This window comes from Ascaphus truei, chromosome 4 (assembly GCF_040206685.1).
Source record: "Ascaphus truei isolate aAscTru1 chromosome 4, aAscTru1.hap1, whole genome shotgun sequence".
Lineage (NCBI taxonomy): Eukaryota > Metazoa > Chordata > Amphibia > Anura > Ascaphidae > Ascaphus > Ascaphus truei.
In genome coordinates, this window is record NC_134486.1 from 295,635,611 (window position 1) to 295,653,896 (window position 18,286).

Below are 18,286 nucleotides of genomic sequence, written 5' to 3' on the forward strand. Positions count from 1 at the left end.
CTCAGTGAGTAAAGACACACACTGGCACTGAGATTTTGAAGCAGGGGAGTCTGGTTCAATTCCCGATGTCGGCTCCTTGTGACCTTGGGCAAGTCACTTTATCTCCCTGTGCCTCAGGCGGCAAAAAATACATTGTAAGTTCCACGGGCCAGGGACCTCAGCCTGAAAAATGTGTCTGTAAAGCGCTGTGTACAACTAGCAGCGCTATACATGAACATGCTCATATTATAATTATTATTATTATTATTATTATTATTGTTACATAGTTTCGACAGTCATACGTTCCATTACACAATAGAATTCACAAATGTGTTAGCAGAGTGGGAATGGTTGTATATATAAAACACACCATGCCATAAAATGATAGTAGTCATTAAAGAACACTCAATAAAAATTCATGAGGCACTATTTTGCAACATCATTATGTTAATTAAGTGCTTATGCAATATAGGCATAAGGGTATCACATTTTTAATTGTTTGTTAATAAGCGCTGCAAGCAATATAAAATTAGTTCCATATGTAGTATAGTAGTCGGTGGCTCCTCCTCACAATCATCTCATATAAAGGTAGACTCTTCTGAAATCATACATTGATCCGATTGTATCTTCCCCGACATCTCTGAAATACAGCAAACACATGAGGGTCAAATATGGCACCTTACTATATATGTATCCGTGACAACGCATTACACAGCTCTATATGATTGTGTACATACACACGTCACTCACTTATATGTTAGAAGTACAAGTGTACATCAGTATGTAATGTTTCTTTAAATTTGTAGCAGGCATAACTATGTATATGATGTGAACGTTGCCTGTATACTGAAAAATGTGCGCACACATCTTAGTGTGCGCACGCACTTCACGCTTGGCTGCACTAACTGTTAGCGCATGCGCAAAACAAAGCGTACGTTGTGCGTTCAATACATCTTGAAAATACCATTAAACATAAAATCTTTATTTCAAATACAATGAATACGAAACTACATTCGTTCTAAACGAGTACATCTGTATTCTTTTTAAACAGACGTGTTTGGACAGAAAGGACGGCCGATAACACAATGCGCAAATGCAATACGTGTGACGTCATGTTAAACCAGCGTGAAACGCACGCTAACACTCCTCCCACTCAATTAACATTCAGCTAACGCCCAGTTGACGCCTACAAACACTGAGCCGCACACATGCCACACTGCAGTTACCGTTACTATAACAAAACATGACAGCCAATAGGCTTTGAGGCGCGCATGTCGCTTGGGGGCGGGACTTACATCCGTAATCCTTTTTAAGGACGCCTTGGGCCATGACAAGGGTCCCACGTCATACGTGGTGGACCCGCTTTTAAATGTTGTAGATGTAGCATGATAACAAAACAGGTATGTGTTAGGGTTATGGTAAAATGTTGCTAATATGGTTAAAGGGATAGGAAAGTACGTATATTTATTCCGTCAGCAATGTGTACTACTCTTTCAGGTTATACTATATTGTATTCGGCAACAATTTCTTTGTGATCGCTACATGTTATGCAGTCTGCAATGTTACGCTGTATCCACGCATTGGAAGGGAAAATGGTGGTTAAAAAAAAAAAAAAAAAAAAACATTTAAACGCACAGTCAACGCATAACGGTTGTTATATTTACCATTCTTCTAGAATTAACTGTTCGTATGGCTGCAACTGGTCGCTCCAGAAATGCAAGGCATTTTCATCCACGCTTGACCCACCCGCTGAATCCAGTATGACACACATCTCCTCCATGAAGTGCTCATAGGAATCGCCACTGCTTTCTTCAAACAATTGGTCGGGAGGTAGGTTCATTTCTTCTGGTTCCCATTCCAATGCATTTTCAGCTGAAAGGCTTGGTACATAATCATAGTACTTTTGTTGTTGTACAATGTGGGTTTCAGGAATGGAGGGTGCAGATATTGCAGCAGGTATCGATTCACACGGAACAGTAGTAGCGGATCCATTGCTATTGGCATTAGGAATAAATATGCCTTTCACAACAATATATGTGCCCTCTTTCAGGGTAAAATGCTTTTCCTTTGCAATCTTCCAGAAACCATAGGTGTGTTCTAGCTTATCCTGCACACGTTCAAAAAAGTCATTAGTTGATAAAGTGAATCTTATTGAGGAATTAAAATTCCGCGCATGCCTACGGTCTTGGTAATAAGGATATTTAGCTCGAATCAAATCATAGATTTGGCGTGTGCTTGCTTTGTGTCCGCGACTGTTTAAAATTGCTTCGGAAACCATGTACTTATAACCTAAGAGGGGATTCATATTGTTAACGAATTCATCAGCCATGTCAGAGTAGCACAAAAGATGTGTGCAGTTCTGTCTTCTTTGCTCATCAAAATGATTCTGCTCAATGGCTAACAAATTCCTGTGTTTCGTTTTCAAGGTCAACAAAAGTAACTACTTTTACTCCTTATTTCAAAGGCCAATTGGATGTGTCCTTTTAATTGGTTTAAGTTTTGTGGTTAGTGATAGGCGAATGTGGGAAAAACATGTATCATTTTTTTATCTCGTTTGTGAAAACATTCCTACACTTATTTCAGTAACATTGAGTTTTCTTGCAAAATAACAAAGAGCAGTGTGTGAAAATAGTGCTTAGACAGCCATATCAGTAAATACACACACCTGCAAAATGAAATGTTTTTTTCCCACATACATTTGTGTGTATTTGAAATTCTGGTTAACTACCTGTCTGCATGAGTTTAAATACGTGTGTATCTATATATATATAATTATATCTCTCTCTCATAAAAAAATATATATATATATATATAAAGTGTATATTGTACTATATGTATATATATATATATATATATATATATATATATATATATATATATATATATATAATGTATCTTTTTTTTTTTTTTTTATATTGCAGGAGTACACACAACATATTGATGGCAGTAAGTAGGCCTTGTATGAAACCTATTTAAATGGTGATAAACATGAGTGAATTAAGTAATAAACATTTGTTTGCACCCAATAATGTTAGAGGCTCACACTTAGTATAGTTGTCAAACATTAGGCCTGTATTATTAAAATAGTGTGTTTTCACAAGGAAGCATGAAGTGTATGTTTTTTGTAAATACATCTATACCAGTTTAGATAGTACTATATACACACACACACACACACACACACACACACACACAGTGTGTGTCTGTGTGTGTGTGTGTGCATATATCAATACATACTACATATATATTAGTATCAATTCAGAGATGTTCTTGAAACAAGAACACATAAATGATTAAAGGACAACATTACAATGGCCACCAAAGGTAAGTAATATTTAACACAAAATCCTGCTGTACACGTACAAGAAAGATGTTTGCAGTTAAATAGGTGCTTTTATAATTGCATGAAAATAATATGCACATGCAATGATTACATCAATTAACACACCCAAATGCAATGTTTTGCTGCAAAGTCAATGTCAGCTTCTCTAAACTTAGCAACTGGCTCCTGGTGGACCATTACTGAACAGACGATTAAAACATAAATATTTATAACACTATTCATTAATTAGGAGTGTTAACATTTCCAAAACTTCACGTGTACAAAAACATACTTGAAAGTTTGGAAACAACACAGTCTTCAGCATACATACAATAGTAATTAGATAATCTGAAGTCAACAAAACAAGGCCAAAGACATATTTTCTGAATTATAACATTTATTTTTTTGTTCCTTTTGCGAGCGAGTAACAGGCCTGCTTGTTGTCTCTTGAGTTTTCCTTTTTCTTTTGCCACCAACTTTAGGCACAACAGAGCCACTTTGAGTGGCCTCTGGCACTTCACGGGCAGGGCTTGTGGCCAGTGACTCACCTACAGGGCTTTTGGGCAGTGACTGTTCACCTACGGGGCTTGTGGCCAGTGACTCACCTACAGGGCTTGTGGCCAGTGACTCACCTACAGGGCTTTTGGGCAGCGATTCACCTACAGGGCTTTTGGGCAGCGATTCACCTACAGGGCTTTTGGGCAGTGACTCACCTACAGGGCTTTTGGGTAGTGACTGTTCACGGACAGGGCTTGTGCCCACTGACACATGTGAGCAAGTTGGTAGACACTGCACAAGTGATGGTTGGTCTGTTTCATGTGTGTCTTTTGTTGTTTTTGACTAAAAACTGGTCAGTAGTAACTGCTTGTGTTTTCTTTTTGTGGCCTCCTTTGTAGGTGTCAGCTGCTGAATTTGTACAGATGGCAGCGGTAGGATGTCGTCAGGAACCTGCACAGCAATGTCTGCTACTTGACCGGTAACATTTGGGCCTGGTGAATGAATATCAGATGAATGTGGTGAAAACTGACCTGCATGAACAGATCCTGGCTGTGAGGTGTTGAATTGTGGTACATTAGTCATTCTCCAGTAATTAGCTTGTGTTTGCTGAACAACTAATGCTTCGAATGAGGTGTTGATTTTTTGCAACTGTTTAGGCACTTCAATGAAGACTCTGTGGAGATGTGCCAATTGTGAAACTGTTTCTTCCTGCAGTGCAATCATCCTTTCCAGCACTGTCATCAGGTCAGAATGGCGACGATTTTCTGCTTCCACAATTTTTCCCTCAGAAGCTACAATTGCATCATATGTGGTATTTGCTGGACGTTTTGGCGGTAAAACAGTTTCAATTGGAACCTCTTCATGGTCACTTGCTTGTATTTGTGTGTCTATGGCGGCGGCGGCGGCATCATCATCATCATCATCATCATCATCATAATCCTCTTCATCATGTTCTACAAATAAATGTACACATTATTAAATGGCATGTTAATCTCTGCTGTGTTACTATGTAATTGTACTGTGTCATAAGTAACAACTAACATGTTTCCATACGTTTTATAACCTCACATTAAAAACTACCTTGACTTAAGAATAATGTTTGGACTCAGTATGAAATATGAGTGAATGAAAACTTGCTGTAAACTCACAACTCCTACATGATAGTTAACATCACTAACACAATACAAGTTGGCTTACACTTCATTTTCACTGACACTAAGTAATCCTATTTAAAGAAGATGTGCAAAACAAATAATGAACATGACAACATAACATATAGAAGAGCATATATTATATGGCCACCAAGTGATACACTCACCTTCTAGGTGTGTTGAGCTGGCTGACCCAGGTGAAGACACTTGTTCAGTCTCAGGTGACACATGTCCTTCAGGGGCAACTATATATAACAATAACATAAGTTTTACATTTACATGTGTAAATATTGAACAAACAGTTAATGTATTTTCTGTATTTATGAGTACCTAACAGCATCATTTCCTTAACCCAAAATGTGTGTGTGAAAGTGAACATAAATAGTTGTAATAACAATGTACATGCCTGTGTACTTAGAACTTTTGAGTTCCCTAACATAAAACATACTATGTTCCTGCAGTAATGCGTGAGGATAAATAGATTAAATTTGAACATAAAAATCATATGTTGTGTAGTGATATCAGTATCATAATGTACATAACTATCATGAGATGACCATTCACAATGGTTATCATGAAGGTGGTCATATTGCACAAAGTGTTGTTTTTGGTAGAGGATATGTGTGGTACATTAATATAAGATGTGGCACACATGAATGTGGCTGTGACTCAACAAGACAACACATGCAGTGTGTGATAATGTGTCGTTGATAGTAGTAGTTCAACTATAGATATGAGTGAACTAATGTGTGACGTACGGTTTGATAAGTAATGAGTTGTTGGGGCATTTAGTAGCTAAAGTGAAGCTTTCAAATGAGTGTGATTAACTTCAGTTGTGCTAGTCAGGTTGTAAGAACGGTATTCCCTTCCCCAAAAAGCCTAATCAGCCACACCTTTCAATGACTTGAAACAGGTGCAAATGGTGTGAACTAAGTTGACCCTAAAATGAGGCTGTAATTAGTGTGTGTGCTGAACCCCACCCCCTCTGTTGAAGTGTATGCTGTGATGAGATATTAATTGCAGCTGCTTTAACACAATGGTAGATGAGCTAAATAGTCGTGTGCAGTTTTTAAGTTATGAAAACAATGACATAAAATATGATACGTGTGCCTCATTATGCTGTCTGTATATGAGTTAAAGTAAAAATGGACCTTTTCATAAACAACTATAGATGTGTTAGTGCAAGTGATGTTTGTAGGCCGTTGCATGCAATATATTTGATGCATGCTTAAAATAGGCAGTAATGTCATGTTTGTCGGAGTAAAATAAATAAAATACACAATAATATTCTACATATTTCTGTTCTGTACCTGTAGCTAGTAATAATTTCTCATTAACATGTGTTACACATGTGTACTACCCTGTTGTTCCCCATCTTCGCCCACCATCAATTGCTTCCACTGCAGCAATGCATTTTGGGAATTCACATGTAAATGAGCACGCAATGGCACGTGCTATATTAGTTACTGCTTTTAGTAGGAGTACAACATATATGTCTATTTTGAGATATATATATATACAGAATCAGACATATACATATATAGATGCAGGTATGCTTATATTGTGAAGACAGTATAAAAAGCAGTGTAACTATGCAAAATAACTGTAAGCAATGACACGCCTAGTACAGTAATATTTCTCACCTGGTGGAAATTGTGAGGGGTAAATTCCTATATCACGGTCACCAGGTAAGCCTTCCACGACGACGGGAAGTAATTTTGCCCGAAGCAGCTCCTCCAATGGACTTAATATGAGACGTTGTGGTGTGGGCCCACCTCCAGTGCCAGTAGCATGCACGCGTTGGTGTTGTATTTTCTTTTTCAATTTGGACCTAATATCATCAAATCTCTTGTGACAACTCCGCTTGTCCCTCACATGATTCCCACACGCATTGACACCAATGACTATTGTGTCCCACATCTCTTTTCTGCTTGCTGAACTTGTCCGCCCTTGAAAAACATAAAATATATGAGGTAAATTAATAATAATATAAGCACCAGTTTCCTACACTGCTAGCTGTTCCAAGAGATAGCAAACATGCTGTTTTATGTGTAATATGTGAAGCACATGAGCATTCACTACTAAACCTATACATGTAAGCAAGGTTGCATTCATATTGTATGCAGTTATGGCAAATTGACCGCCTGTGTTTAGTTGTCCTTGTAAGGCATGATAAAAAGCTGTGTTTCCAGACTAATTAACATAGAAAGATATTGTGAACCCATATTTGCATATGAACAAAACTCAGATGACCTAGGATCACATGTATTTGAATAATAAATGTAAAGGTACACTTACCTAGTAAATGTCCATATATACTGTCATAGTGCTCCAGAATGCCAGTGACAAGAGCTGTATTTTCCTGGTCATTGAAGCGAGGATTACGTGGCTTCTCCACACGTTTCTTCCGAGCAGGTTTAGGGTCAGAGCTTGGCTGGTGCTGACTGGACTCTCCTTCTTCCAATGGAAGAGCCTCCAAAAGCTGCCCACCAGCAAGCACGCCACCACCATCCACCCCATCTGCAACTGCGCCACCAGCAGCACTCCCAGCACCAGCACTCCCACTCCTAGCACCAGCACTCCCACTCCTAGCACCAGCACTCCCACTCCTAGCACCAGCACTCCCACTCCTAGCAACAGCACTCACACTCCTAGCACCAGCACTCCCAGCACTCCCACTCCCAGCAACAGCACTCCCACTCCCAGCAACAGCACTCCCACTCCCAGCAACACCACTCGCAGCACCAGCACTCCCACTCCCTGCAACACCACTCTCACTCTCAGCAACATCACTCCCCTGAACAGTACGTTCACTCCGACGCGTACTCGCACGAGTAGCACTCCCACTCCCACCGGCATCACTCTTCCCACGCTTTGCGGGCATACTTCCAGCACTCACAAAAAACAGACAATAAATGTACAGGCAATCACACGAAACACTTCCACATATAAAACAAGACAAAGATGTAAACAAAACAACAAAGGACAAAGCTCACCCAATACACAACAAGTCTCTCAGTCAATATGCAAATCTTCAATCGTCCAGCTCTGTGCGTCTCTCTCTCTCTCACTCCCAACAACACAGAGAATGATTAGCAGTACACGTTGCCTTTAAATATGGCGCGCAATCAAAAACATGCTTGTTTCGCCTGATTCAGCAAGATTTGTGATTGGGCAACCTAACAGCACCGCGCCACGCACGCCGATACACCTGTGTGTGATCGGCTAATCATCGTGAGAGTGGGCGGATTTGTTTTCGGGTTGATTTTGAATGTATTCGGCACTTACTGCATACGGAGAGGAAAAATCGCCAATAACATGACTAATCGGTAAGATTGCCGATTTCACATAATCGACGCTTACTGCATGAGGCCCTAAGAGTCAACGTACTGATTCATATGAGATATGTAACACCACAAATCATAGCTATACGAGTACTGTATATAAAGCTTGTTATAATTAATTACCACTGTGTTGTGTCTAGTCACTACAGTCTCACACAACATGTACCACACACTATAAGAATTAAACAGTAACCCATAGGACTCAGGCTCTCACCTCGGTGATAGGCCATATAATCTGAGGTAAAATAAAGAGGGGTTACATCCACATATCTTTTCTATTCATTTTTCATATTACAATCAATTCACTGCGCCCCAAAAAGTCCATTCCTGCTTTTAGTTTTTTAATAAATCTAGAGCGCTATCGGGGTTGGCAAATAATCCTAATATTTAAATTGTCCCTTTCTTTAGGTAATACACAGATTGAGCTGTAACCCCAGGACAACATGGCTGAATCCTCTAACTGAAGCATGATTATGTTTGAGGTGGAAAATACAATTTATATAGGATGTTTTTTTCCAAACATTTTTAAAGCATGATTTGTAACCAGACCTTAAAAGATTGTGAAAGAAAAGTGTTTTAGTGCAAATATCTTCACAGTATAAAAAATCCTTGTGTCTTAAAGTGAATGTATCGCCCATAGATTGAATGCAGCTCCAAATACACAAACTGTAATAAGGATCTGTAATAAAATATGCCAGGTGAATCAGGGCACCCTAATTCACTTTGGCCCTTAAAAAGTTATATTGAGGTATGCATTTAGTAATACAGTGTAACAGTACGACCCCCACCCAATCTGATATTGGCCCATGTGGGTGTAATCTTCCCCCAGTTACATGTAGGTGTAGTGTGGTGCACCTGCTGGCTCACACGACTCCTGAGTCTCCCGCTCGTTGGTAGTGGGGATTTCACCATGACAGGTGTCTGAGGTAGTGTGCTGAGTCCTACTCACATTTGGTACAGCGCCTCCATCCCATCTAGATCCCCACGATAGCAGGGAGGAGTTTCTGAAAGGGAACTCCCGGGTGCACCTTCTCCATGAGTAACTCCACTCACAGGCAAGAAGGGTCTTTTCATGGGCATCAAAGCGACCAACACTTAGCCGCACGTCTTGTAGTGGCCCTCCATTCAGAAGGTTCCTCCTGACAGATCGCCAGACTTCAATCCGATCGAAATGGTCTGGCATCAGCTGAAGGACCATATGCGGAAAGTTGCGAAACCCTCCAAAAATAACGAGTTGTTGAAAGGCATACTGAGTTTTTGGAACGATGTACTCACTGTGGAACGCTGCAATAAATATATAGACCATATTGCCACTGTGTTGCCCATTGTCATTGCGCGTAATGGGCAAGCATCAGGAAAATAGTACTGTGCTGTAGTATTCTAAGTACAGTATGATACAGGTAAGTATGGCACAGATTTTTTCTTTCCAGATAGTAAGAGTATACAGTACAGTAGTTAGTTTTTTCTTTACAGAGAGAGCAGCACCAGCCATCAGGTTACAGTACAGTACATAGAATTTAACACTAGGCAGAGTATACAGTAGTTCCAGTATACAGTAGACTAGTTTGAAAGTACTACAGTAACTGCCTACTAACTGCTCCATTTGTTTCTTTCCAGAGAAAGCTGCACCAGCCACCTACAGTAGTTCTACACATCACACAATGCCATAATACAGTACAGTATGCACATACAGTACAGTACAGTAACTGCACTAATTTTTGGTTTTCTTGTCGTTTCAGGAAAAAGGGTGGCCTAGGGGGAGGTGGGGGTGTTGTGTACAGTCAAATCTGCTTGTACAGTCAAATGTACAGTATATAAACAGCAGTAATGATGTACACAAAACCTCTCCTCTCTCAATGAACTACTGTACTGCAGACAGAATGAGGAAAAGATAAAGACATAAAAAATAATATTACTATACAGTATATAGTATACAGTACATTACAGTACTGTATATACTGTAGTACTAAATAATATTCTTATAAATGTGCATTACTCATGTTTCCCCATGTTTTACAAATGTTTTCCAAATGGTTATCCAATTTCAAGCTGCCAAAAGAACTTAATAAAGACTGCATTATGTATTATTCCTGATTATTTTTATATTTGTATTTTTTGGTTCCTGATAAAATAAAATAAATATTTATTCACTTTCCTGCAAATCATAATCATTGACAGCCACCCCTACAGTGCACCAATGTATAAGAATGTTTTGTAAATGTTTCTCCAATTTAAATCTGCCAGAAGAATTTGCAATATGCAGAAGATTAACGACCCAGTGGAGAGAGGGGGTTGGTAGGATAGGGTGACTCAGCCGATTGACGCATGGCTAGGGAGGGATTACAAACACAATGACAAAAGTACTGCAACTGCAGAAAATGAATGACTCTGGAGGTGTGTGGCTGAAATAGTTAAAGCACTGTAATTTCAAAAGGCAGTTCATCATAATAATTTGATGAGTAAACCCCAAATACAACCCCCAAATACAGTACATAAAAAGCATGTCACTTTAACTCCCTGTGCCCCATGCACCAAAAACAAACAGTAGATTTTCTATATATATATATATATATATATATATATATATATATATATATATATATATATATATGTTCAAATAACGGGGGGAAAAGAGGGGGAAGGGATAGGGAAGAAAAACCTCGCATCTACTTGTACAATATTCATGCCACCATAAGCCAAAGAAAATATACTATTTGCTTTACATGAGTAAGATTTGGCGGTGCTCACGGGTTGTGAATTATGTAAGTGAAAAGAGAAAAAAGTAACCCGTATGGGAGCACTCAGGTATGCAATTGATATATTTGTTTATTTATTTGACACAGAGCAAAAAGGGATGAATAAACAGTGCATGATTAAAAACACTTAAAAAAGAGGCATGGACCCCTGTCACGGGTGCTACCCTTAAACACAAGTGAACAGCACTAGGGAACGACACAAGTTGTCAACCCTAAACATGAAAAGGATAGTGACTCAAAAAACACTAGGGTAAATCAAAGTGAATCACAACAGGTTAATGGGTTCAAAGGCACCTATACAAGGCTAAGAATAGTACACACTACACACCAAAAAGTAGACTGGTCAAAATATAAATGACAGTCTCAAAGCATCACACATCTGCATAAGCATACAGTAATATAACCAATACCAACAGCGCAAATAAATCATTTGTAGGTAAGATGGTAAGTTGGAATGAAATCCCTAGATGTGTAGAACATTGAAGTTTGTGAATAGCATGTATAGGAAAATGCCTAATGAACGCCTATTAAATAACCTTGTGTTTGTTATCAGTATCCCTAGTGAAAAAATGAAATGTCACAGTCCAGAAAAGTAGTTTGCATAAGTGCTGGGTAGCATACTGTAGTTACGTGAACCATGGGTCAGGGGTCCTGCCTAGCACCCCCACTCCGACCCGTTTCGTCCAGAGACTTTGACTAGGAGTGGTGAGGGAACTAAAGCTGGATACTGTTTATATAGGGTTGCTTTTCGCGCCAAAAACGGATGGGGGCGGCAGCAGCTGCAGGTGCTTAAGTGAATTGCTGCTAGTGTGCCGTGTCTGCGTGTCAGACTGGCACGCATGATGTCGGCTCGAGTAATATGCGCATGCGCGGCTTGTAAGTACTAAGTCCTACAAGTATGTCTACTGCGCATGTGCATAATGTGGCGCCCTAATCTCTGCGCCTAATATAGTAGTATACAAAGCGTCATGACACTCTGTTAGTGCGTGTCAGCTTGCACTGCACACCGTGCATGCGTGCTGAGTGTGTCAGTTAATCCATGCGATCTTGCACAGTGGCGCCAACAAAGATGACTGTGGTGGCAGTAATAAATGCCCATTATCACATCCATACAGGATATTAAAGAGATCAATGTAATTAAAGTCCACAAATGATAAAAAGAGCAACAAGCTTAATTCAAAACGAATCTAAGGAGTACCACAGAGAAAAACCCATGTATGGGAGCTGTAACAGCGCTCCCTAATGGAACGGAGGCATATTGAATGCATATTGTTATATTACAATGAGCTGTGTACCCTCAGTATTTGGGCCAGATAACATAACACATCCAACCTTGTGCGATACAAAGGAGAAATGAAAAACATATACAACATGTATCAATGTAGTCAAAATATGACAGAGTCCATTGAATAGTATTTAAGTCCGTGGTGTCCAACTTTTTATCCCCATTATTCCAGGAATGTGCCAAGTAAGTTAAATCCAGATATGTCCAAAATTGATATATTTTAGCATCCACGGTTACGGTAAGCACATGGAGGTGAATTCCTTCCGCATGATTACTGATGACTTGTAATGTCTCTCTGTTGTATTAGTCCGTAGGTGTTATCCATTGTTCTGTAGTGTATGGATCATGTACACTGGCGACACACTTTATTCGAGCACGGCTAGTCCCGCGAATTCGGGTATACTCGGGTGTATTCAGGTTTCTGATAGTTTTCTGCCAGAGTGCATTGCGTTATTTTCCGGCAGGAATTTAAGCTTTTTATTCCGGCTGGTTACAATACTGCAATGCCGTCAAAATACACATGGTGGCGCTTGTGAGCTATTCTCTGTGAAGCCGTCCCCTATAATGAATTGTAATGCAGTATATATACTGTATACTGTATATATATATATATATATATATATATATATATATATATATATATATATATATATACTGTATAACAACAACCCCTGTAAGCCCTAACATACAGTACTGTACAGTACTGTACTGTACTGTACTGTATATGCACATACATAAATGATACTACTGTATGGGCGGCGGGGGCGAGATGTGTTTGCAGCAGAGAGAGATCCGCTGCTCTCTCTCTGCGCAAACATCCGTACATTAAAAATTATTTGAAATACATTTTTATTGATAGTGTAGATGTGCAGGGGGTCTCCGGAGCTGAACCGCGTTGATTTTAGGTCTGGGGACCCCGTGCCCCCCGAGATACAGGCCCCTTTAGGGGGTGCCGGTATCCAGCTCTGCGTTAAAAGCCCCGATCACGTGACCGCGGCCTGTAAACCAAGCAGAGCAGAGGGATACCGGCACTCCCTAAAGGGGCCTGTATCTCGGGGGGCACGGGGTCCCCAGACCTGAAACCTGTGCGCTTCTGCTCTGGAGACCCTCTGCACATGTACAGTATCAATAAAACACATACAATATACAGTATAAATAAACACTTGTTCTTTACCTTAGCGTCTATGCGCTATGGTAAAGAAGCATTATTTTAATAATATTGTAAAGTGAGCAGGGGGTTCCCTGAGCCAGAAATTAATGCTCAGGGAACCCCCCCCCCACCCCTGCTCCTGATCAATATTATTAAAAATACGGAAAATGCTGCGTCATTACCATAGCGGATAGCCGCTAAGGCAATGAAGGGGTTAACCCACCGTGCCCGCTTTATTGTGTGTAGTGGGGATGGGTGAGGGGGGTATTTGGCCCTTGGTGTGAGTTTAGGACTTGCGGGAGGGGGGGGGGGGGGGTTGCGGGTGCACTTAACCCCTTCACGACCGTAGCAGTTAATACCGCTACGGTCATGAAGGGGTTAAGCCCTCCCGCTACCCCCCCCCCCCCGCAAGCCCTCCCCAACCATCGTTGGGGCGAATACCCCATTCACCCACCCTCCCGCAACCCACAACAATAAAATACACACAGCAGCCGCCAAAAAATAAATAAATAAATGACAATAAATACATTTGAAATACATTTTTATTGATAGTGTAGATGTGCAGGGGGTCTCCGGAGCTGAACCGCGTTGGTTTTAGGTCTGGGGACCCCGTGCCCCCCGAGATACAGGCCCCTTTAGGGGGTGCCGGTATCCCTCTGCGTTTCAAGGTCCCGATCACGTGACCGCGGCCTGTAAACCAAGCAGAGCAGAGGGATACCGGCACCCCCTAAAGGGGCCTGTATCTCGGGGGGCACGGGGTCCCCAGACCTGAAACCTGTGCGCTTCTGCTCTGGAGACCCTCTGCACATGTACACTATCAATAAAAATGTATTTCAAATGTATTTATTGTCATTTATTTATTTATTTATTTATATTTATTTATTAATTGTGCTGCTGCTGCAAGTCGTAAACTCACACCAAGGGCCAAACACCCCCCTCACCCCCAATAAAAAAAATTCACGCACAGCAGCCCCACAATTAATAAATAAATCTAAATAAATAAATAAATAAATAAATGACAATAAATACATTTGAAATACATTTTTATTGATACTGTAGTGTAGATGTATATATATATATATATATATATATATATATATATACAGTATACAGTATATATACACACATGATGAACCAATAGTACAAATACATGTAGAATGGTTATCAAAATCATACTGTCCTACAGATAACGCTTCTCTATACAGACAATAATAATAATCCATTTAATAATCCTAACTTATTTTACAATATAAAACATAACATTACAATCCACACAGTACATTGCATTTACATTGTATACTGTAAATGATGCATAGCATTAAATCTATGCACCATATACAATACTGTACATTCTGCAAATGAATGTTAACAATATAATTGCAAGCTACTCTACCAGTAAATACTGTACAAACACTTCCAAACAAGTCAACTACAGTATTTTAACCAATCAAGTAAACCAAAATCAATATACAGTATACTGTAAGTACCAACCAGAAAAGACAATTTAAAACCAAACTAACCCTTACAATACCAAGGATTACATCTATCTAATTGTAAAAAACCTTATACATTATACACAGCATTGTTTAAAGCCCCCTCCCCCTAATGTTTCTGTTAAGAAGATTACACTGAAGGGAGAGAGATATAAAGGCCTAAAGCCCCCTCCCCCCTAATGTTTCTGTTAAGCAGATTACACTGAAGGGAGAGAGATATAAAGGCCTAAAGCCCCTTCCCCCCTAATGTTTGTGTTAAACAGATTACAATGAAGGGAGAGAGATATAAAGGCCTAAAGCCCCTTCCCCCCCTAATGTTTCTGTTAAACAGATTACAGTACATTGAAGGGAGAGAGATTTTACAGAAACACACATTAGGGGGGAGGGGGCTTTAAACAGATTACATTGAAGGGAGAGAGATGTTTCTGTTACCAGTAAATCTCCCTCCCTGCATTGCTAACCACCCTCACCCCCTACCCACATACCGTTAACCCCCCCCCCATCCTGGCCATGGCCCCTCCGCTTCTGCAAAACAGACACAAAAATTAAAACATACAAAGTAATGTCCCCTAACCCCTTAATCACCATAGCGGTTATTAACCGCTACAGTCATGAAGGGGTTAACCCACCCTCACCCACCCACCACTCGGGATGCCTACATACCCTCCCACACTAACCCCCCCCCACCCGTGAGGCCTAACCACCCAGTCAGTACCCACAAGGGAGGCCTACCCACATACCGTTGGGGAAACACCCCACCCCCACCCCAGTACCCACAATAAAAACAGTACAATCACCCACAATAAACAGCATTCTATTTATTAAATACATTACCCACCCCCTGTGCCCCCCCCCCATAAATACAAGATTTATTCTTTTACATTCAGGGTCCATAACGCAGCCCCACGCTAGTCCCCGGTGGGCTGGCAGGGCACCTGGACAGACCTACAGTTTACCAGCAGCATTCCACAGGTTCTGGAGGCCTGCTGGTGGATCCTGCCAGCACCATGGCGCCCAGGTGGTCTCCTTGGGTCACCGTGAGCCACAATTGGGTCCCCACGGTAGGCCCAAGGATGTCTGGGAGCCCCGGGTCAAACCCACAGGTGTCTGCGGGGCCTCGGGTGGTTCCCATGGGGGTCTGGGGAACTCACTTAAGAAAGGATGTGACGTCAATAAGGATAAAGTTCCCACGCTCTGATTGGCTACCGTACCACGTGACAGTTTTTCATTGACGTCACATCCTTTCTCCCCCAAGCCCCTGACACATGGTATACCAGAGCCAATCAGAGTAGGGATAAAGTTCCCACGCTCTGATTGGCTCTAGTACCATGTGTGCACGGCCATGTGCCTTTTCATGACGTCAACTTAAAGGCAATTGAAGCAAAGCCATTCTGATTGGCTGTGCTTTCATTCCCTTTAAGTGACGTCATCATTATTTTATTATCGGCCAACACACATGGTTTTCACGGTCCAATCAGGACCGTGGGAACCATGACGCAAAATGTGACGTCATAGGCCTTTAAAAGCCTATGTCGTCTCATTTTGCAGCCAGACGCCGCGGAGGAAGGACCTCCGGAGAAGAAAAAAGACAAGGGCGTGGCCGATGATGGAAAGAAGACCACGCCCTGCCCCGCCCGGAAGGAGATAGAAGAAAGAAGAATACAGATGAAGATGTATTACAAGTAGAAGACCCGTGGATTGATTTGGATTTTTAGTTTAATGTTTATTATTTTGAATGGTTTATTATTTTATGGGTTCCTGATCGTGGATTGGTTCGTGAGTAAGCTGGGCAACGGGAGTCGTGGGGGCAAGTAATGGTAAGTGAACTACATTAAAGAAATGTATTTTATTTAACTTGTTAATTATTTCAAAAGGTTTTTTAACATGTGTATTTTTTTTTTTTTTGTGGTATATCATTTCTTGCCACTGTATGTATGTATGTACAATATATATGTCTAGAGAGATATACTGTACAGTATACATTCAGGGTAAGAAATGATGTTGTTTTAAAAGCTGGATTGGATGTGTTTTTAATTATTTTGTGAGTTTAAAATATTTTAAAATTAGATAGATGTATTATTCCTTGGTATTGTATTGTGTGTTTGAGGAAGGTCAGGGATAGATAGCCTTGGTTGTACTGTAAAGGTTGTATTTTTTGTCGGTACTTATATTTTTTCAAAGGCTTAATTGTTCTGCTCTAGGCGTGAATCTGTTAATGGTTTCATTGTTCATGATTGAGTGTGAAATGTTTAGGGATCTAAATAATGATTGCTAATTGATTTTTGTTTACGTTGATTAATTTGCAGAATGTATACAGTATTGTGCATAGATTTTATGCATTTTGGAATGTGACTTTTTTCATTGGTTTGTGATCATATACAGTACAGTAGATTGTGAGATCAGTTAGGATTTTTAAAGGAAATTGATTTTAATGTAGTGTCTGTATGGAGAAGTGTTTGGTTGTAGAACAGTATGGTTTTGATAACCCTTCTACATTTATTTGTACTGTATATTTGGTTTATCATGGGTGTGTATATAACGTGTGTATATATATATATACTGTATATATCTCTCTCTCTCTTTCTCTCTGTCTCTCTGTATGTATACAGTATATATACTGTACAGTATATATATATAGTTGCATGATGAAGCCACAGTACAAATTCATGGGTGAAGGGTGGGTATCGTGCCTGTGTGGCTTAACCCCTTAATTACCTTTGCGGTTATTATCCGATAAGGTGTTTAAGGGGTTAATTGATATCTGAATGTAATTGCAATGTATTGGCTTGGTTTTGGCTATGTTTTGTGTGGGCAAGAGAAGGAAGGCGCTGGCATCGGACACTTCGTATTGATGAGGTCAGTAGTACTTTATTTATTTGTATATGCTAGTTAATGTTTTAATAATGGGCAATTAATCTATTATCCATATCTGGATAATAGTTATTTTGCACATTATTGTACTGTAGGTGTTGGGGGGGAGGGTGTATGTATTGAATGTATAGGCCAGGTTTATTTTTTTTACATTCAGGGTTTGAGTCCGTGGTTTTGCGTGGGGCCTATGGAGACCACCTGTGGGTATCCTCGGGTATCCTAAAGGGTAGCAGGCTGGTGGTTCCACGGGTGACACATGCGGGGATGACGATGTGTGGTCCCACTTCTGTGGGGGCACCTCCGACCCGTAGTCTGCGGGCATGACGATGTATGGTCCCACTTCTGTGGGGGCACCTCCGACCCGTAGGTGCGGGGATGATGATGTGTGGTCCCACTTCTGTGGGGGCACCGCGGACCCGTAGTGAGCACCCGTGAGT

General features: G+C 40.5%; 1 protein-coding gene across 3 annotated transcripts in view; it reads right to left on the bottom strand.

Annotated features, from left to right (window-relative positions):
* Positions 1 to 4,126: 4,126 nt before the first annotated feature.
* The window catches only part of LOC142493527 (amine sulfotransferase-like), a 70,555-nt gene continuing 56,395 nt past the window's right edge, over positions 4,127 to 18,286 (bottom strand). For all 3 annotated transcript variants that reach the window (XM_075597685.1, XM_075597682.1, XM_075597683.1), the window contains one exon: positions 4,127 to 4,752. In XM_075597685.1, coding sequence (XP_075453800.1) covers positions 4,142 to 4,752 — 611 coding nt within the window. In that variant the 3' untranslated portion in view covers positions 4,127 to 4,141. The remainder of the gene's footprint in view (positions 4,753 to 18,286) is intronic.